This window comes from Aedes albopictus, chromosome 2 (assembly GCF_035046485.1).
Source record: "Aedes albopictus strain Foshan chromosome 2, AalbF5, whole genome shotgun sequence".
Taxonomy (NCBI): domain Eukaryota; kingdom Metazoa; phylum Arthropoda; class Insecta; order Diptera; family Culicidae; genus Aedes; species Aedes albopictus.
Window position 1 is genome coordinate 402,879,362 of NC_085137.1, and position 21,657 is coordinate 402,901,018.

General features: G+C 41.1%; 2 protein-coding genes across 2 annotated transcripts; one reads left to right on the forward strand and one right to left on the reverse strand.

Annotated features, from left to right (window-relative positions):
- Positions 1–1,719: 1,719 nt before the first annotated feature.
- On the reverse strand, positions 1,720–2,972 carry LOC134287303 (heat shock protein 23-like). The gene has a single exon (XM_062848952.1). It carries the CDS (start codon positions 2,817–2,819, stop codon positions 2,499–2,501), a length of 321 nt encoding a protein of 106 aa, XP_062704936.1. The 5' UTR covers positions 2,820–2,972; the 3' UTR covers positions 1,720–2,498.
- A 6,471-nt stretch (positions 2,973–9,443) lies between these two features.
- Positions 9,444–20,900, forward strand: LOC134283971 (importin subunit alpha-6-like). Its single transcript, XM_062853321.1, has 7 exons — positions 9,444–9,630; positions 9,694–9,909; positions 9,970–10,190; positions 10,254–10,517; positions 10,596–10,935; positions 19,411–19,570; positions 19,635–20,900. Exons 1-7 carry the CDS (start codon positions 9,451–9,453, stop codon positions 19,817–19,819), a joined length of 1,566 nt encoding a protein of 521 aa, XP_062709305.1. The 5' UTR covers positions 9,444–9,450; the 3' UTR covers positions 19,820–20,900.
- The last annotated feature ends 757 nt before the right edge of the window (positions 20,901–21,657 follow it).

Consider the following 21,657-nt stretch of genomic DNA (forward strand, 5'->3'; position numbering starts at 1 on the left):
TAAATTGGAACCGACTGCTTTTAGCAAGCTCGTGCTCCATTTCATTCCCGTCAATGCCACAGTGACCTGGAACCCAGTATAAGTTCACTGAGTTCCCTTGGCACAGCCTGCGCAGTGAAAGAATGCATTCCCAGACAAGCTTTGAAGTGCATTTGTAAGCGCACAATGATTTTTATCGGAGAAAACATATATATTTTCATATCTGTATTTTCTCTCAAGAATCTCTGCTTGAAACACCCGTAGGATAGTGTCCCATCACTACTGAAATTTGTATTCCAGGGCCGTAGATTCCTGCTCCCGTTTTTATTCCAACTTTTGAGCCATCTGTAAAGAATTTGATTGACCCTTGACGAACAGTGCGACCTCCGACTTCCCAATCTGCACGAGTTGTTTCGTGCAACTTCTAAGAAACATCATGGTTCTCCACAGGTTTCATCCAGTCTTTAATGATTTCCATTACTGACCTATTTTGGAAGTGTTGTGAAATGCTCAGGTAACCTACAAGATCACCTGGCATAAACTTTTCAACTCGTTCAAGTCTCAGCAATTCCTTTTTCTGCTTCTAATTGAACGTACTCGTGCAAAGGCAGCAGATTGAGAATTGCATCTAAAGCTTTTGATGGAGTGATTCGCATCGCTCCAGTAACAGCAACCCGAGTAGAAAAGAATTGCAAAATAATGCCATGTTTTACCATTAAAACAGTATTACTAAATGGCAAAATTTACCATTGGTTTGTTTGAAATAAGTGACAAAAGGGAAAAATATAAAAACTGACATTGTTCGATGAAATAGAATGTCAAATTTTGGCATTACAATGGCAAACCAAGAACAAAAAAATATAAGGTTGGGAATTGCAAAATATACCATTATTGAGTTATTGAGAACAGAACAGTAACATAATTTGTTATTCTCTTGGCAACTGAAAAAAGGATAAATGTAGTTGTTTATTCCAATAACAAAATAAAAATCTTATAAGTTTTCCGGAAGGAATGTAATTGTAAACAAATCACAAGTCTTACCATTAGAATAGATAAATTTCAAATTTTGTCATTATGTTATTCTTAATAAGTGCAGCAAAAAGGGCGTGGTTCCATCAAACTCGCAAGATATCAACAATGTCTCATCAATTACAAAATTAGTTATGATAGTAAAATTAAACATTCAGTAGTTATTCTGCCAATTTTTAAATCATTTAGTAAATGACAAACGAATGGCATATTTTGATATGATATCAAATTATGCTATTGACATGATATTTTAAGCTCTTCATGAAGAACTCATGAATGTCAAAATAAGTTATAGGGCACTGCATACGGCGGTTGCTATGATATTTTTTTCTAAGTCTTTGACGTTTCGTGGCCTTGTTGTTTACGATTCGGACTTAGAGAAATTTCGTCGGCTTTCCTTAGGCAGTGTGAATAAATTCAAAAGGTGAGTTTGCGCGCACTGAGTAGTGTGCTAATTTAATACTTACTGCTAAGATTTCACCAAGAGCTTCTCCTGGAATTCCTTCAGAAACTATCAGCAGTTTACAGGAGCGTCCCGTCTACAATGTCCATTCCGGTATCGCTGCCCACAGGACTGCGGATCGACGATTCACGCCGACAATGTCCAAAGTTCCAAATCAACTTGGATGTGCAGCAACTTAGAAGTTTCGGTGATGGCCTCCGACAACAGAATTATCATCGAAGGCAATCCGACGAGAAGCAGGACCATAGAAATCCTTGTAGTAACTTCTAGATAAATCTCAGAAGGAACTCCCAGAGAAATCTCAAACGAATTCCTGGAGGAATATCTGAAAAAATAAATAGATTTATTATTAAATATTGATAAATAAATTCCGGTAGGAATCTCGCGAGGAGTTGCTGGAGAAATCCAGGAAAGCACTACCGAAAGAATGCCAAATGGAACTTCTTAAGGCATCCTTAAAATTAAAACTCCTGGAAGGATCCCAAAGCAACCTCCGATGGAATCCTGAATAAACCACTGGAAGAATCTCAATGAGCAATCCCAGAAGGAATTCCCGTAGGAATCCTGGAATACATTTTTGGAGAAGCAAGGAATTCCTGGGGTAATCTCAGATGAAATTCCTAGAGGAATCCCAAAACTCTTGGGGAAGGAAAGTTCTGGAGGACTTCTGGCAAGAACTCCAAGAGGAATCATAGTTGAAACCGTTTTAGGGATCTTAGAAGAAACTCCTGGAAGAATCCCAGAGGGCATTTCCGATGGAATCCTAAATAAATCCTTAGAAGAATCTCAAGAGGAACTCCCTCAGATACAGCAGAAGGAATTCCTGGAGAATCCCAGATTAATTTTCTGGAGAAATCGCGGAAAAAATCCTGAAGGAACCCCGAAAGGAATCTGGGAATGAATTCAATCACTAATCTTTTATTCAGCTAAACATTAACAAGTCCTGTGCGAACAAAGTGTCCTGACCGTGCAAATTGTTACAACAGCGAAACCTCGACCACCACTCCACTAAGATACGTGGGCAATACTATCCTTCTTCTTGCCTTCTTCTCGTGATCGGCACATCGGCACCGATTCTCTTCAGCGGTTGACCTGTCGAAACAATCGGAATCGACTTGTGGCCTTCCGCATCCGAAACCGCTTGCTTCGTAGCCGAAATCGTCAAGATGCCGTCCGATGAAATCGACGAGTTGATCTGGTTGGAATCGTGTTCCGGTGGAAGGGTGTAGCGCTGAATGAAGCACTGGGAGATGTAGGTAGCCATGATCGTCCTGCTTCTCGTCGGATTCCATTCGATGATAATTCTGTTGTCGGAGGCCATCACCGAAACTTCTAAGTTGCTGCACATCCAAGTTGATTTGGAACTTTGGACATTGTCGGCGTGAATCGTCGATCCGCAGTCCTGTGGGCAGCGATACCGGAATGGACATTGTTGACGGAACGCTCCTGTAAACCGCTGATAGTTCCTGAAGGAATTCCAGGAGAAGCTCTTGGTGAAATCTTAGCAGTAAGTATTAAGGGCGGACGGGACGGTCGGGTAAATATCCGCCATTGCTCTGTTGCTACTAAGATGGTAATCTCAGATTCTACTTCATATTTTGCAACAAAAACCTATCATTGTGTATGCTCACTTGCACTGCACATGCTGATTGTTTTTTCATAATCTTCAGTGCAATGGAATTTGAGTTTACCATCTTCAAAATCGCGAGGCAAATTGTTAGAAAGAGAGGCAAGATAGGAAAAATAACACGGCGTCCCGTTTCACCTTAAATTAGCACACTACTCAGTGCGCGCAAACTCACCTTTTGAATTTATTCACACTGCCTAAGGAAAGCCGACGAAATTTCTCTAAATCCGAATCGTAAACAACAAGGCCACGAAACGTCAAAGACTTAGAAAAAATATCATAGCAACCGCCGTATGCAGTGCCCTATGACAATAAAATTTGTTATAGGGCACTGCATGAAAATCTCTCCCTATCATTCACTCTTACAGAAATTTTGTAAACAACAAGGCCACGAAACGTCAAAGTCCCATACAAAATCAAAACAGTGCGGTGCCCTATTATTTTGTTTTTGGTTTGCCAGGTACCCTCTCTCTTATGTCGAATTCGTTTTTAAACCTGGGTTGGAACTGGATCGGCGGAAAATGTGTAAACAAACAACGTCAAACAAACTTTAGTACAAGCGAAACCGAAGTCGGGTTGGGGTTGAAGCTGTGATCTGATCCAGTTCCAACCCAGGTTGGAACTGAATCAAAAACGAAAACGACATTAGCCAGTTCAAGGAACTGCTACCGAATATCACTACGGATTGCCCGATCCGGTGGTAAAAGTCCACCAAACAGGCGACTCCTAATTCATGGTGCCAAGTGGCCTAAGTTAGGGTAACCAATATAATTTGGACGCCCATATATTTTGAACCCCCTGGGTCGTATTATCATAATTTTCACATTTCTTCATTAAAGAGATGACGAAAGTTTTTAGAATCATTCGCTTAATAAGATTATTCTGCAAGAGCAGCAATCATTTCCTCACTGGAAATAGGGGAACTTACGTATTTTCGGCCGTTTTGTTCTCTTCGTCATGGGGGGTTTTTTGGAACCTGTTGATCTCAAAGTTGGCCTCAAATCCTTCCCAACCAAGCTGAGTTATATGCCCAAATTTCAGGCAATTTGGACCACAAAAAACCCCCATGACGAAGAGAACAAACCTGCCGATAATACCCTTTGTCACCCTATCATTATTTGCCTTGAAATTATTTTTTGTTAATCTCGTCATCCGTGCGAGTGTCTCGGCATGTTTACGAAAAGAGAAAGTGGTGCTGGGGAAACTTGATGATGTAAACAAAAACATTTATCATTCTAGCGCATTAAATTCACAAAGTTCGTCTAATCATCCTTTGTCAATCAAGTAATTAGGATGTGCTCCAGCATATCCAAGTGGCAGACTCTTCCAAAATAGTTTCAAGTGGGTTTAAACACCTTATATATATATATACTTAAGAGGGTCCAAAATAAATCGGGGTGTCCAAAATAGTTAAAACTGATGCTTCAAAAATCAGTTATTTTCATCAAATTTTCAGCCAGAAATGACCGTGTGGATATTTTTAACGGATAGTGAAGGCTTTTACGGTTATACCAACATCATCATTATGTGTAACACCCTCTGAATCTGTTTGATTTTAGCTTAAATTCAAACTAATGTCCTCTAGGGGTCCAAAATACGACCGTTACCCTACCAAGCAAGCGTATAACTTTTTTCACAAGCATCGGATCACTTAGAGCACCTTTAACGGTGCGCTTCTATAGCCCGTTTGGCAGCCCTCCATCATTGCAGAAAACTTTACCGGTCGCTGCTGGATGCGCTCGCAAAATATAGTAGCGGGACAGTTGCGCTGCTAAAAATGTTATGGAAATATGACAGCCCTCCCGATACGAACAATTTTATTGCTACCGGTGTGGAAAAGAGTGGTTAAGTCAAAATGGTAGCGCTGCGCGGGTTGCTCGAATAGTAGCCGCCGTTAATGTTGCTCTTAGCGGTCTTCGAGAAAGGTTGGTTATATTACTCTCCTTTTTTATTTCATGAAGAATAACGTCACGAGAAATGAACAACTTCTTCTTTTGAGGATCCCAATTCTGTATTCGCTTGTGGCATACTCAACCATGTGTTCTTCTCTGACACCCTTTTCATTGTTTTGGTACATGCGTGTGGACAAATGATCCAAGCACTCGGAGATTGCCCATGTTCGACTTTCGAGAGTACCACATCTCGTAGGGTGTCTTCACAACTTTCAAAGCATACTACCGTGAGAGCACCATATTATAGACAGCTCCATATTCTGAACAGTCGGCTTACACAAAATAGATTTTCCTTTTATGAAGCATATACAGGGTGTTAGGTTCCTGAGTGCAAACTTTTTGAAGGGTGATAGAGGACCATGATTGGTGAAAAAATTGTTCTACGCATATGGTCAAATCTCAACCGTTACGTAGTTATTGAACTCCCCATGTTTTTGACTCTTATTGCCTAAACTGGCTATAACTTTAAAATGGTCAAACTTATCGCAGTTTTTTTAAACTTATTCCAAAGATTATTGAATTTTCTATCAAATGGCATCTTTGAACCGATTGGTTTAGTTAAATAACTAAGTTTTCTAGAGCAAAATAGCTAAAAATAGTGTGTTTTAATTTGTTTATGTCAATTATCTTTGAAACATGCGTAATAAATTAAAATTCTTTCTTTGGCAAAATTGTGGTCCCTGTTCCACTCTACAATTCGTTCTTTGACGCCAAACTTCTAACTCTTATCGTTTTCTTGCAATTTCGATTTAAACGTCGCATTTCAGATCATAAATATGCAATCATCATGGTAAGCACTTTTTTGCGCACTGTGCCGTACATTTAAATCAGGTGGGGCTGGCTCACCGACACTTCCGGTCCGCTTTAGTGCTTTATGCATCATTGTGGCCAGGTGTTGCTCTAGTTTTTCCAACTGTATTGTAAAGCATGAGCGGTGATCCTTGGCATTCTTGAGTAAATTGGGGTAGGTTACTCGAAATGTTGATCGATCACCGATTATTGCTGGCAGATGCAGTGGAAAGTTTGTCTTAATACGTATCAATCGTATCTGACAAACGAGAAAAACTGACTTCACTGATTACCTGTCTCTGAGCCAAATTTGGTATAGAGTCTTCAGTCTCCGATTAATCGCTTCATGGTTGATACAGGTTTTTAATCCAATGGGTTACATAGCCGCTATCCGAATGAAGAGAGTAATGTTCCGCGTAATATATCACAAATCGAAAGAGGTACGGTACATTACGTGGAGCGGATATACTGAATTGGGTACCAGACCAAGTCCCTGCTGGGTGGCGCTAAATAGGTGAGCCATAGACAATAGAATCGTCAATGTCGTAGGGCATAGTATGTGACTATTGTCGAAACAACACTATTTTTGGTCATTGTCTAACTAAGCGCATAACTATGTTAGGGTCAAGATTAGGATTATTTTTGGTCGTTGTCCACTAAGCGCATAACTATGTTAGGGTCAAGATTAGGATGAAATCATTGGTAAAATATAATAACACTTTTTAGTTTGTGTAGTTAGTTGAACTAGTGTAAACTTTTTATTGGGACATTTTCTGTAGGTTTATTCTGGACTACAATGCATTAGCTGCCCTTTAACTGAATTATTTTATAACAGTAAACAACATTATTCCTTCTTGATAAAAGATGTATGGACATAGAATTGCCAAACTATTCATCTGATCAGATATTTTTCCTGTATTAAATTTGGGGTAGAGAGTTAAACACCTACGGAAATTAGTTTTTCAATGTCAGACAAACATCACATGAACACAGCTACCAATGAACCAAACCTTCTCTACTGTCTTCTCATTTCGCCGCTTCCTATCCTCAATTGAACTTATCTGACACTAGTTAGGACTGTCTGTGGGAGATCCGGGTTTCTAATTCTGTGTAGGACTTGTTAAAACGGGATGCCTGATATGTACTGCGGACAAATGGGCTGGAAGTACTGAGCAATCACAATTACTGTCGTACTAATCATATTAAATGCATGCTTTTCTACTTACATCCCGAACGTCGCCAACCGGCAAAGAGGACATGACGAAAAAACGCGAGATGACCCTAACAAAAACTAGAAAGGCGATGAAAATGGTCACCGATGCAACGATATGGAAACAAAATAGATGAGAAATTATCGAAAAAATCATAATCTATGAACATATCGCTAATGTTCTTTATCATTCTTTCTTTTTCTCGTTTCAGCAACAAAATCGAAACCTCTCTACTATCTCTTCATTTTCTACCTCTTCCCATCCTATTCCCACATCTTTCTATATCCTCTACCCCATCTATTTAATGTATCTGACACTTGTTGGGACTGGTAACGCCAGCGCCTGCCTGTGGAAGATCCCGGTGTGCTAATTCGGTGTAGGACATGTTAACGGGGGAGGCTTAGTAGGTCCACATCTGCCTACAAGCAGATGGGCTGACAGTTGTCGGCCTGGGTGTGGACTGAGCAATTACAATTACAATTACAATTACTGTGCCGTACATTTAAATCAAAATTGCAAGAAAACGATAAGAGTTAGAAGTTTGGCGTCAAAGAATGAGTTGTAGAGTGGAACAGGGGCCACAAATTTGCCGAAGAAAGAATTTTAATTTATTACGCATGTTTCAAAGATAATTGACATAAACAAATTAAAACACACTATTTTTAGCTATTTTGCTCTAGAAAACTTAGTTATTTAACTAAAAATTGAAAGATGCCATTTGATAGACAATTCAATAATCTTTCGAATAAGGGTAAAAAAACTGTGATATGTTTGACCATTTTAAAGTTATAGCCAGTTCGAGCAATAGGAGTCAAAAACATGGGGAGTTCAATAACTACGTAACGGTTGAGATTTGACCATATGCGTAGAACAATTTTTTTCACCAATCATGGTTCTCTATCACCCTTTAAAAAGTTTGCACTCAGGAACCAAACACCCTGTATTGAATCGAGAGTTGAGGTGTTAATTTTATGAAGCCCCGCTATTATCCAATCGTTACAAAACATATCGTTTTTGACTGAACTGCGGACGTAGAAAATGTGTTTGTACATAGTAAGTAACACTATGTGTTCAGAATTAGGACCACGGCTTCTTATGGTGTCCATAGTTAGGAACACGTCATCCACAAACGAAAATATGTTAAGATCAGAGACTGGAAGTTATTATGAGATTTAATTTATTTTATACATTAAGCTAGACAACAAACACACTTCATGGTAATGTGAAGCATTATCTCTAGCAACAACAACTTCCATTTATTTTAGTGTTTGTTGTGAGATTCCCTTAACCGTTCAGAATATGGGTACCGCACGGTAGTTAGACTACGGTTACTCTAATAAGCAGTAGCCAGCACAGATCAGTACTAAAAGTTAGTAAGTACAGCCTCACCCCACCACAGGCTCAAAGAATCAAAGATCATCGAACGTGCCTTGTCCAACAGAGTCCTGTTATTCAGCTACGCAATTTATTTCCGGAGTGAACACTCTCCTTGAGTATTCTCCTACATAATCACAACAAAACAGTGCTATCTTTCGACCAAATAATGATGTTACCTTTGCCAAAAAAAAAATGCAAAAAATGTTTAAAAATCTGATCGTGTGTGTCCAACCTTTCCGCAATTAGGTACCACAGACAAACAGACGTAACACCTTGAACGGTTTTCATGGAAATCCATCACCCAGTTCACACTACCATACCTGGTGGAAAAGTTGCACGAATCACTGTGTTGTGAAATATCGTCAACAGAAGGCGCTAGTGTGAAACGTCAAACGCATAGAAAACGATGCGCGCGCCTCTGGTTGAGAAAGGCACAATTATGAAAATTTAAAATGATCGTTTAAAAACGTGGTCGATGGAAATTTCGCAAGTGTTACGTCTGTTTGTCTGTGTGGGTACTTTGCAATTTGAATTTCTCATTGGTGAAAAAGTAACACGACATGCACTATGCAGAGAACACGGGATATATCACAATAGATCAAAATTGATCGCAGTGGTTATGCCCGGACGGAAAAACAAAAACTGGTGTATTGCTTTATTCAAATGCTAATACATAGGTTACCTGGGAAGAATACTTATCAAACTAATCAGTCTTCTTCTTCTTAATGGCTCTATGCTTCCACTGGAGCTTGGCCTGCCTCTCTTCAAACCAGTGTTCTTTGAGCATTTCCACAGTTATTAATTGAAGGACTTTCTTTGCTTGCCATTGCATGAATTTGTATATTGTGAGGCAAGCACAATGATACACTATGCCCAAGGAGTCGAGAAAATTTTCCCGACCGGAACGGGAATCGAACCCGCCGTCTCCGGATTGGCGGTCCATAGACTCAACCACTAGGCTAACTGGGTGGAGACCCTAACTGATCAGTCCAATCCACTGATTTGCTATTTTTGTTTTTTCAGATGTCGAACAACGCAGCCCATCGGCATCGGTATAAAAATGTTGGCCTGGACTCGACAGAGATGCGTCGACGGCGCGAAGAGGAGGGCATCCAGTTGCGCAAGCAAAAGCGCGAACAGCAACTCATCAAGCGGAGAAATGTGAACGTCGCAGATGAGCTTGACCAGGACGCCATTCTTGCTGTAAGTTTCGCCACGTTCCTGTTATTACCTCCTGTTTTCTTGTAACGAATTGTTTCCCTACAGGATGAACCCCAGACGACCGACACGCATCCCCTGATCAAACCGGAAACCATCCAAGCCCTGTACAGTGCTACGGTGGAAGACCAGCTGGCAGCTACACAGAAGTTCCGGAAGCTGCTCTCCAAGGAACCGAATCCCCCGATAGATCTGGTCATTCAGCATAATATAGTTCCGCGGTTCGTCGAATTTCTGGCCAACACATCCAACTCGACGCTGCAGGTAAGTCGACGTTCTGCCTTCAGTTTCAACGGGTTGTTCAATGGTATTCTCTTGCTCCAGTTTGAAGCTGCCTGGGCCTTGACCAACATCGCTTCCGGCACGTCAGAGCAAACCAGCGTCGTGATAGGAGCCGGCGCCGTTCCGATCTTCATCAAACTGCTGGAAAGTCCTCACATCGACGTACAGGAACAGGCCGTCTGGGCGTTGGGCAATATTGCGGGTGATTCTCCCGAGTGCCGGAACTTTGTTCTGGACGCCGGCGTGCTGGAACCACTGCTACAGTAAGTTTCAAGCTACGGTATGGTTTGAAGTTCTGTGATTTTGACGTCCTTTTTTTATTTCAGTGTTCTGAACTCGTCCACCCGGTTAAATCTAACACGGAATGCAGTTTGGGCCCTGTCCAACTTGTGTCGCGGAAAGAACCCCCCACCAGATTTCTCCAAGGTGGAGAAAGGGTTACCCATTTTGGCCCGGTTGATGTTCCACAGCGATGTGGAAGTTCTGGGCGATGCCGTTTGGGCTGTGAGCTATCTGTCCGATGGACCGAACGATAACATTCAGGCAGTTATCGAGGCCGGTTGCTGTCGGAGGCTGGTCGAATTGTTACTGTAAGTTGGGTTTGCGGGGACTCCGGGCGCAAGAGTTGTTACTTTATAATACTGATTCCAAATCTGATGCCTTTGCAGACACAACAATAACAACGTGGTTTCGGCGGCCCTGCGGGCAGTCGGCAACATCGTCACCGGCAACGACACCCAGACACAGCTAATTCTCAACTGCAATGCCTTACCGTGTATCCAGCAGCTACTCAGTTCGCCAAAGGAAACCATCCGGAAGGAGGCCTGCTGGACCATCTCGAATATAGCGGCCGGCAATCGGCACCAGATCCAGGCCGTCATCGACGCCAGCATCTTCCCGAGCATTATCGATCTGCTGTCGAAGGCGGACTTCAAGACACGGAAAGAGGCGGCCTGGGCGATCACGAATGCCACCAGTGGTGGTACTGTGGATCAGATTAAATACTTGGTGAGTACCCGGGGTTTTTATCATATGTTACGAAATAAATATTACACTGAACCAGAAGAACGATGAGTTCGTCGACACTCTTACCTGAGCGTGCGACGTTACTGTGAATATTTTGTCACTCACTAGGTCAACCGTTCCCCGCCATCTTAGCAAACTACAGTAGAATCACTTGGCATAATACAGAATCACACGATGGAGGCGACTTGCTCCGCCAAAGCAATGAGGCAGCTTCACACTGACGACTTCGTCATATGGTGCTGGCTGTCACTGATGCTTGCTAGAGAAAGGACACGTAAGGGGAATAACACTAACCCCATGGGACTCCCATATAACATTGGACAATTGGGCGTAGCTACTGAAAGTTCCAGATATAGCGGGCAAGTAATGCGGCCAAAAAAGCGATAAAGGGTCCGATCCAGGGAGTGGCGGCATGCACCGTGCGGTGCGAAAAAAGCGTGTGCTTCACACAATCTCAAGTGCTTGTCACCCGTTTTGCCGAGAGACAGAGACGTATGAGTGAGAGAGCTTTCGTAATTGTGCGAGAGACAATCGCAGCACTAGCTCTACGGCGCAGAGAGTAATGCACGGTGCTGGGACTGTGCTTGTCTCCAAACAGAAAAAATCACTTAATAAATTAATTTAAGAGTTTGTGTTTTCGGCAAAGTTGTTAAGCTTGTCAAGGGTTGACAAGTGATGGGTCGTTTGATTCGAAATTTTTCCAATCATGCGTAGTATCAAGCCAAGTGCAAAGCACGGAGTCAAGCACCGAGAGAGTGCATACGACAAAGCGTGAGAGACAGGAGAGCTCCAGCGCGCGGCAAAGTAAGCGAGCAACACACAACCAATTGCGCGTACTCGTCTCCTTCTAGTTTGGTGTGCTGTCTCGTAGCAGCGTGTGCGGTACGCAAAGAGTTTTGAGTCGCACCCTATCCCTGGTCCGATCAGGGAGTTTGCTTTGACGTCGATCCAATTGAGAAGCAGTTAGAAGAGAAGCAACTATGTGTGAAGCCGATGACGGCGAGGAAGAAGCTACTCGCTCGGCAGTAATCATGAAAAAAATAGCAGATAAAGCAGGAAAAGGCGATGCGTGAGCTACAATCACAGTGAGATAAAGGAACACTGCCCATAACTGCATATTTGTAACATTTGCAGCTTTCGACAATATTGTGTTATTTTCGGGAATCATCTCCAAATTATCAGTACTTTCAATAGAAATACACTAGAACGCTAATGGCGCTGTACTCAGTTTTTCTATTTAATTATGTTAATAACTTTAGTTGTAATAATTGTTTATTTTTATATATCCATCTTGTAGAGGACCTTTTGTTTTGGTAAACAAAATTTATTTGACACTTATAGTACCGCTACTGACGCTGTAAGGGCGAGGCAAACTAGATGTTAGTCACACGAACAGTCACGACATTGGATTTCTGTGGCTGGTTATTCTAATGTACTTTCATCCACCCAAATGAACTTGACAAGTTTGTTCTACAAAATATGAAATAAATACCAAGTCATTTTGTCACATTATCATATATTCATGAATGTAACCGCATAACAGTCACACTGAGAATACACACTGGATTCATAGCGTACCGCCAATCAAATGTTGGTCTTATTATTTCTACTTATCTTCGCCAAGCATAGAAGAATAGCTGTAGAAGATTTCATTGCTAAAGGATTAATTTTGAGTTTAAGGCAAATTCTTTCAATTTCAATCCTTTCCCATATTAACGCAAGTTGCAAACTTTGAGCTCCATTTTCTCCAATGCCTTCTTTTGACGAATGTGACTGTTATGCAGTTATGGGCAGAACAGCAGTTGAAGCATGAGCAGAAGCTGCAAGCCGCTCTACTGGCGGCGGAAAGAGAGTTTGTGAAGAAGCGGAAAGCGATCCGGACGCAGTTTGCGAGCAGCGTCAATCGATTCAACGCATTGAAAAGGCCGAGAAAGCGCTGTTGGTGAAGCTTGAGGACCTTTCGAAGAAGGGATTGCGGGAGTGGTTGAACGATCCGATAGTGACAGTCGACAAGCCGTCGGCATTGATTTTCGAGGAACGTGCCCAAAAGCAGAGGACCCACTTGAAGAGGGTTGCTCGAAACAAGTTCGCATGCCAGAGGCAATGCTGAAAGTGCCATTGATAACTAATTTTGAAGCTGACACAAGTGAAGACAGCGACAACGATAGCATCGTCGACAGCGACAAGTCGTTCAAAGACTTTCGTGCGGAGAGCAGCTGGTGTGGCAGTCTGTGGAGAAACGGATTAAATTCTGTAGACGGGCGGGGGCCAAAAGTTAACAGAATCTGTGGAAGCAGTTAGACGACCACGCGGGAAACAGCTCGCATAGTCACTTGCGGAAAAACAGGATTGTTTACGGGCGAAGGTCAAGCTTTGGTGGAATCTCCAAGGAACAACTACTTGCTCGAAAAGCAATGTCACAAAACCTAACCGTTGTTCATCAGCAGATTCGAATACACAACGGCATGTGGACAGACAGCGACAGTAAAGCTGGACAGAATGGAGATCGACTGTCGCAACCCTGAGCCGGATGAGTTACCAGCCGGGGATGTCCTGGCAGTACTGCACGAATGCCGTTTACAAAACGGTATGCTTTGGGCGAAGAATCAGCGCAAGAGTCTCTTGACAAGTGACAGGACGATTAATGAAAAGAAGAGAGATACAGAAGACTCAACAACCGTTCTAATAGCAAAGCCACCCATGCTATCGGATCTCAGATACGATGGATACAGCATGCTTCGAAAATGCAACAGAATAACCCTGCAAAGTAGGTTTGCTATTCATCGTGTTGACACAAGAAAACGTGGGCACTCCAAGTGAGACGTGATCAGGCAAACATTGGGTGTGACCGAGGTTGCAGAGCTGTAGACGCAAACCGACATCAAACAAGATGACAGATTGTTGATTCAGTCATAGTTTTACATACTTATATCACTTAGGGCCGATTTCTTCACCTACCCGGCTTAACGACGTAAGCCTGGTTTATCCTAAACCACACTTAAAGTTAAGCCGAATTTTTAAGCCAGGTTTAAATATTTGCATTTCTTCACACCGGCTTAGCAAATGAAGACGACGGCTTACGCTAAGCCAAGCTTAACGAATTTTCCCATATCATTCCAGTGACTTTCCAATGGAAACGTCATTTTAAGCCGCCGATATTTTGAAATGCCCGTTATATGCAGTATGGAGTAACAACAACAAAACATCCGCTGAAATTTGAGCAGGAAAAGCGAAATCTCTCGGTATTTTTTTTGGAAATTAATAATGATGAACTACATAGAATGTTGATATTTTACCCAACGCTAGTATCGAAGATCTTCGATTTAGTACCTACTTCATATGATCGTTCCATAACATTTGGTGTTCGAATTTGCCTTTCATTGTACAAAGTTGGAGTGCCACATTGCAGAAAAGGCGTTGCAATGTTGCTTTATGTTTTGATATCCAAAATTTCCTTCGAATAAATAATCTCCATTATCGCCTTGTTAAAGTTGCATTTCGATAGTGACTTTTTGAAAATGTTTTGGTCGTGTGATGCTTCAGAGTCTAGACCATTTTGAAGGAATTTCCTCTAAGATTCCTCCAGGAATTTGCCTTGAGATTCCTCCAGGAACACCTCCAGGGGCTCCTTCAGGCATTTTTCAAGGACTTTCTCTAAGGGGTCCCTGCGGGAATTCCTCCAGAAAGTTATCTACGATTCCTACAGGAATTTCTGCATGAATTTCTTCCAGGCATTCCTCAGGAATTATTCCAGGGATTCCTAGAGGAATTTCTCCAAGAATTCCTCGAGGAATTCCTTCATGTTTTTCTCCAGGTATTCGTCTAACATTTTCCAGAGATTACTTCAAGTTCCTCCAGGATTTTCTCTAGAAACTCCTCCAGAAGTTTCTCCAGGGATTTCTTCAGATTTCCTCTGGGGTACCTCCAGGAATTTTTCCAGGGATTTCCCCAGAGATTCTTCCACAAGATCCTTCAGCAATGCATCCAGGGATGTCTCCAGTAGTTCCTCTGAGATCCCTCTAGGAATTTTTCCAGGGACACCTTCAGGGGTTCCTGCAGGAATAATTCCAAGACTTTCTTTAGAAGATCCCTTTGGGAATTCATTTAGGTATTTATCTGCGATTCCTACAAGAGTTCCTCCAGGAATTTCTCCGAGGATTCCTCCAGGAATTTATCCAGGAATTCCTCCAAGGATTCCTCGAGGAATTCCTTCAGGTTTTTGTCCAGGAATTCCTTTGAGATTTTACCAGATTCCTTAAAGAATACCTTCAGAGTTTCCTCTAGCAGCTCTTCCAGGAATTCTTTTAGGATTTTTTAAAAGAATTCTTTCGGAGATTTTTCCACTAGATCATCCAGGAATTTCTTCTGGAATTCCTCGATGAATTTGCCCAAGGATTCCTCTAGGCACACCTCCAGGGGTTCCTTCAGGAATTCTTCCTGAATTTGTTTAAGGAATCCCTTCGGGAATTCTTCCAGGAATTTATTTGCGATTCCTACACATTTTTTCCAGAAATTCTTGTTGGAATTTATTTCAGGGATTTCTCTAGGAATTTCGTCATTTTTAGGTAGTGGAACTTATTTACTTTCGGCAGTTTTGTTTTCGTCGTCATGAAAGGTTTTTTGAAACCTATTGAACTCAAAGTTGGCCACAAATCCTTCCAAATTAAGCTGAATGATATGACAATGTTTCAGGCATTTTGGCTAACGAAAAACCCCCACGACAAAGAGAACAAACCTGCCGATAATAGTCATCTTCACCCTATTAGGTATTCAAAATAAGTTATGTTTAGAAGTACATACACCACGAATAATACTTTATATATTTAGAATTATGAGTCAAAATGTTGAATATTTTATGGGCTAAACGTGCTTTGAACTAAGTTTTTGTAAGAAATCAGTGTATAAAAAGTTATTAGAAGATTTTTTTTTGAGCGTAATTTGTTTGTTAAAAAAATAATATCTCTTGAATCATAACATTGTTCATTGTGACCTGACATTATGGAAAGGACTGGATTAAAATAATTAGAAACTTCAATGCAAATGTGCTTTCGAGTTCCAAATGAGGATGACAAATTTGCAAACACGGTGCCTTTTTGAAGACTTTCAATCTAATGTAAAAACTTGATTGTCCCAAAAACCGATGTTGAATATTTTATATTGACGATGCTCTGGATGTAGATTATCATTTTCTATATGATCGCCTCTATCCGTATCCAAAAGTTTTACAATCGTATCGTTCCTTAGTGTACATGTTTCATTAAAAATATTGTCTGCTGTTTCAAAAATGTATCCATGAAGCAGGTGAAGAAACCCAAATTCTGCAATTTGCGGCTTAGGCCTGGCTTAGCGCTGCTAAGCCACCTCAGAGCACCGCTTAAAATAAGCCACACTTAACGTAAACCGTAGCTTAATTAAGGGCCTAAGGGCCGATTTCTTCACCCGGGCTTAAATTTTAAACCAGGCTTAGCAAAATTTTAAGCCAGGCTTAACTTTTTTTCGATTTCTTCACCTCGGCTTAACCACTAAACCCGGTTTAATTAAGCTACGGTTTACGTTAAGTGTGGCTTATTTTAAGCGGTGCTCTGAGGTGGCTTAGCAGCGCTAAGCCAGGCTTAAGCCGCAAAGTGCAGAGTTTGGTTTTCTTCACCTGCTTCATGAATGAATTTTTGAAACGGCAGAAAATATTTTTTAAGAAGCATGTACCCTTAGGAACGATAAAATTGTAAAACGTTTGGTTACGGATGGAGACGATGATAAAGAAAATGATAACCTATAGCCGGCGGGTCGTCAATATAAAATATTCACATCGGGTTTGGGACAATCAAGTTTTTACATTAGATTGAAAGCCTTCAAAAAGGCACCGTGTTGATAGTTTTGGAAATTTGTCATACTGATTTGGAAGTCGAAAGTACATTTTCATTGAAGTTTCCATTTATTTTAACCCGGTCCTTCCATAATTTCAGGTCACAATAAACATTTTCGTCTCTTATGATTCAAGAGATATTTTTTTTTTACAAACAAAGTTAGGATGACACCCAAAAAAATCTTCTAATACCTTTTTAGAGAGCTTGCCAAATTGTCACGGTTATGGTAGAATGATCATAAGGTTGATCATTAAGGTTGTAATTCATGAGTGTTTTTCGTAATTACAAAAAACTTTGTATACAACACGTTGCAAAACTCGATTTTTTCAGCACTCGTTCTATTTATCCAACTCCCCAAGTAACCAAAAGTTCAGATAAAAGGGTACTTTATAACAGCTTGTTCGAGGTTGCTCATTAGCCTTCTAAGCAGCTTCATTTTTAAGTAATTTTGGAACTTGAAAGTTCACATAAGCACGCTGGATAGCCTTCTAAGCAGCTTCTGACAAAACTTTGACAAAATTCATGCAGAAACAAAAATGTGTTTTCAGAATTACAACTCTGTTGGTGGGTTTGTGATTCATGTCTGGAAATTGCTTCTGATAATTTATATTTTCACACATGTCGCTGCTATGTAGATTTCAACTGGATCCTCCTGCGTGAAGCCTGCCGTCCGCTGCGCTGCTGAAGACACTTGATAAATGAAATATCTAAGTGCGAGGCAAAACTAGAGTTTCTGTCTTCACGAGATGTAATAAAAGACGTGTTTACTCGATGGTAGTCACAAAACTTCTGAACTCTTGTATTTCGCCTGTTCGTTCACATTGCTCTATTGCTCCTATTTTCCCTTTTCTCTCATCTTGCCTCTTCTATCTACTCTGAGCGAGTTCCTAAGCGTTTGTCACTGTACAATAAAGTCAAGCTAACTTCACTACTGTACAAATGTGCAAAATTAGCTGCCGACAGAAAATCGATTTAAGTCAGACTTTACCTACTGTTCATTCAATTGTAACTGTAGTACAGTGGTAGAGCGTAGGGTTCTCACGCAGCGACTATCGGTTCGAATCCGATAGGCGGCATTTTTTTTTGCTCAAGCCTAATATTCATTGATTTGGTACATTCATATTTGTCTTTTATTCGTGTATGCTTAAATAGTTGTTTTCTGTAAAAGAAATAAATTTTATCTTCATTAAAACACAATGCTACTGAACTGAACTTCTATGAACTTGAAAGTTCCGACAAAGTTCCGAGTAGCATCTTAAGCAGCTTCAAAGTTCCGCGAAGTTCAGATAAAGTTCCGAATGGAACTTTCTGGCTGCTTAAGAAGCTAACAATGAGCCTTGCCGGAACTTGTGACCGAAGTTCCCGCAAGGCTCCATTTGGAACTTTATCTGAACTTCGTGGAACTTGAAAGTGCATTTTGTCATGGGAAGCGGAACTTTTGATTACTTGGGTCGGCAAGCCTGGTTGGATAAATGTACAACTCGTGCTGAAAAAATCATCATTTTTGCAAATTGTGGCATAAATAACTATTTCAGCACTGCAAAAAACGTTCCGTTTCATATTTTAGTATAAGGCAGCGTGCATCGTATTAACGCATTTTTATATTAAAATCCTAATTTTTTTGCATGGGCCCTAACGCACGACCATATTTTCCTTTTCTTTAGAGCGTTGTGAACGGCACCTAAACATTATTAAAATAAAGTATTAAAAACACCAAAGAATGGAATAAAAGTAGAATAAACTGTCTCTAATAAGGGATTTCAGTTTCTAGTGTAACTTGAACTTTGCTGTGGATTTCATTGAATGTACATACACATATCATAATTTTAAACATATTTGAAAAGTGGTCTGAGCTCTGGAGCATCTCACGACAAACACATTTTCAAAAACTCACTATCGAAATGCAACTTTATTCGAAGGCGATTATGGATATCTAAACATAAAATCAACATTGCAATGCCTTTTCTGCAATGCAATGGCACTCCAACTTTGTACAATGAGAGGCAAATTCGAACACCAAATGTTGAGGAACGATCATATGTAGTAGGTACTAAATCGTAGATCTTCGATACTAGCGTTGGGTAAAACATCAACAGTCTAGGTAGATCATTATTGTTAATTTCCTTCTGTATCGGAAAAAAAAATACCGAGCGATTCCGCTTTTCCTGCTAAAATTTCAGCGGATGTTTTGTTGTTGTTACTCCATACTACATATAACGGGCGTTTCAAAATATCGGCGGCTTAAAATGACATTTCCATTGGAAAGTCACTGGAATGATATGGGAAATTTCGTTAAGCTTGGCTTAGCGTAAGCCGTCGCCTTTATTTGCTAAACCGGTGTGAAGAAATGCAAATATTTAAACCTGGCTTAAGAATTTGGCTTAACTTTAAGTGTGGTTTAAGATAAACCAGGCTTACGTCGTTAAGCCGGGAAGGTGAAGAAATCGGCCCTTAATAAATAATCAAACGCGTGAAAAACTAGCAACTAAATTAAAATTCACGAATAAAAATAAGATAATAGAACAAAAACATGCTATGAGCTCTCTTCGCTATTGAAAACACTTACGACCGAAAACTCTTCTTTTGTCCACAGGTTCAAGCAGGCTGTGTACCTCCCATGTGTGAACTGCTCACCGTGATGGACCCGAAGATTGTGACGGTCGCCCTGAACGGATTGGAGAACATACTCAAGGCAGGCAACCAACACAAGGTCAAACCAAACCCCTATGCCGTTCTGATTGAGGAATGCTACGGTAAGTTGCTTTTGGGTCTGGGCGGGGTCTCTGAATAACAATTAAACAATCGTTTATTCCCTAGGTTTGGACAAAATCGAATTCCTGCAGTCGCATCAGAACACCGAGATCTACGAGAAGACCTTCAACATCATCCGGACGTACTTCAGCAATGACGAGGAGGACGTGGCCGTCGCCCCGTCCACCGAGAACAATCAGTTCCAGTTCAACGCCGATCAATCTGTGCCAATGGACGGTTTCCAGTTCTAGGAAGCATCACCACAGTTCTACGTTTAGCTTTACCGTTCTTCTTCTGAGTATGCAAAAACAACCCCTGACTCTGTTTTCCTCTACTACCGTGTGTACATTATTGTACGCAGACACATTGTTCGGCATTCGAGCGGTTCCGTTGGTTCCGGTTGATCAAGAATCAAACCAATAACGCGATGTAGATACCCGGAGACACAAACAAGCATGGTGGTGACGATGACGAATAATCCTCAACTAGAAATCCGGAACTTGATGCAAACATTCAACCAGAACACATTCACAAGACTTTTGTGTCCTAGATATGCTTGTGATTACAACGACGATCACTAGACTCTACTAGACTTTTCCAGATTGCCCGAAGACTTTTTCGAATACCTAAAATTGGATTACCGACTTCGGTTTTAAGATTTCGGTTCGGTTCGGAAAAAATGTACCGAAGACTTGTAAGACTTTACCCAAGTTCGGTAATGTTACTTTTACCGATCTAATATATTTCAATGTTGGTAATTTATTTTAGTGTGTTACTTGACCCGACCATTGACAAATTGAAAAAGGTTAACAACCTTGCATAAATTACTAAAAGATCCATTGTAGGAACAATCTATAGAACCATCAACAGATGACATTCACCCGATGGTCAGAACATAATGATGGCCTTTTGCAATTAACCACCTTTTTTCGAGACCAACACTTCCCTTGAAGACGGAATAACCTATAGAAATATTATCCTTTAGCAAGCCGATAAAGTAACTATATATTTGAGACACATCTAAAATATGATACAGGCATTTGTTCTCCCTCGTCCAGGCTTGTGTGGTTTGGAGGATATCCCCTTGTTTTCCGTGTGGGGAAAGAGCTTACAGGGGGGAAGCTTTCTCGTTCGCGGACAAATTCCCAAAAACAACCAACCAACCACACACACATCAGAAATCAAGCAAAACAACCCGTAAACAACAATATGATATTTGACTAACAATACAAAAAAAATGAAAATGTGATTAGTGTTTAATAGAGAGGTATGATTTGATAAAGGAAACCCGAAATAAACACAGTGTGCAAAACACAGACAAGTAACCAGGAAGTATCGTTGTGAGTGTGATTTTTTTTACACCGAACTAGCTCTTGTCTTCCCGCATAAACGATAACCATAAGATGTGCTTAACCACCCATTCGGGATACAATTCGAACAGTATACGGTATTGTTGAACCGTCCATTTACGGTCCGTATATGGTGTTGGCTTATTAGGGTTCTCCAATGGATTTTATTTTATAGAAATTATATACCTACACACATGTTGCTGTGCATCATTCTCAAAGGACTCTGCACTCTGATCCTTAATCGGATAAAGGAGAAGATTTGCGCAACTCTCCGACGGCAGCAAGCAGGATTCCGTGCCGGACGATCCTGTGTGGACCATAATGTCACACTCCGTATCATCTTGGAGCAAATCAATGAATTCCAAGAGTCTCTCTACCTGGTGTTCATTGATCACGACAAAGTTTTCGACCGTCTCGATCACGGAAACAGCCCTCAGGCGCAAGGTGTCCCTGAGCAAATCATCTGCCTCATTGAAGCATAGTACAGGGCATTTTCGTGCAGAGTACTGCACAACGGTGTCTTGTCCGATCCCATCCAGGTCGTTGCTGGAGTGAGGCAAGGATGTATCCTATCACCGCTACTGTTCTTGATCGTAAGTAATCGACGAGATCCTGGTAGGTGCGATTGATCGTGAACCAAATCGAGGGTTGTAGTGGCAGCCCATTATCATGGAGCACCTAAATGACTTCGAATGGGCTGCTGTAAGCCAGTAAAACCTGGTATGTATCAGTGGAGAACA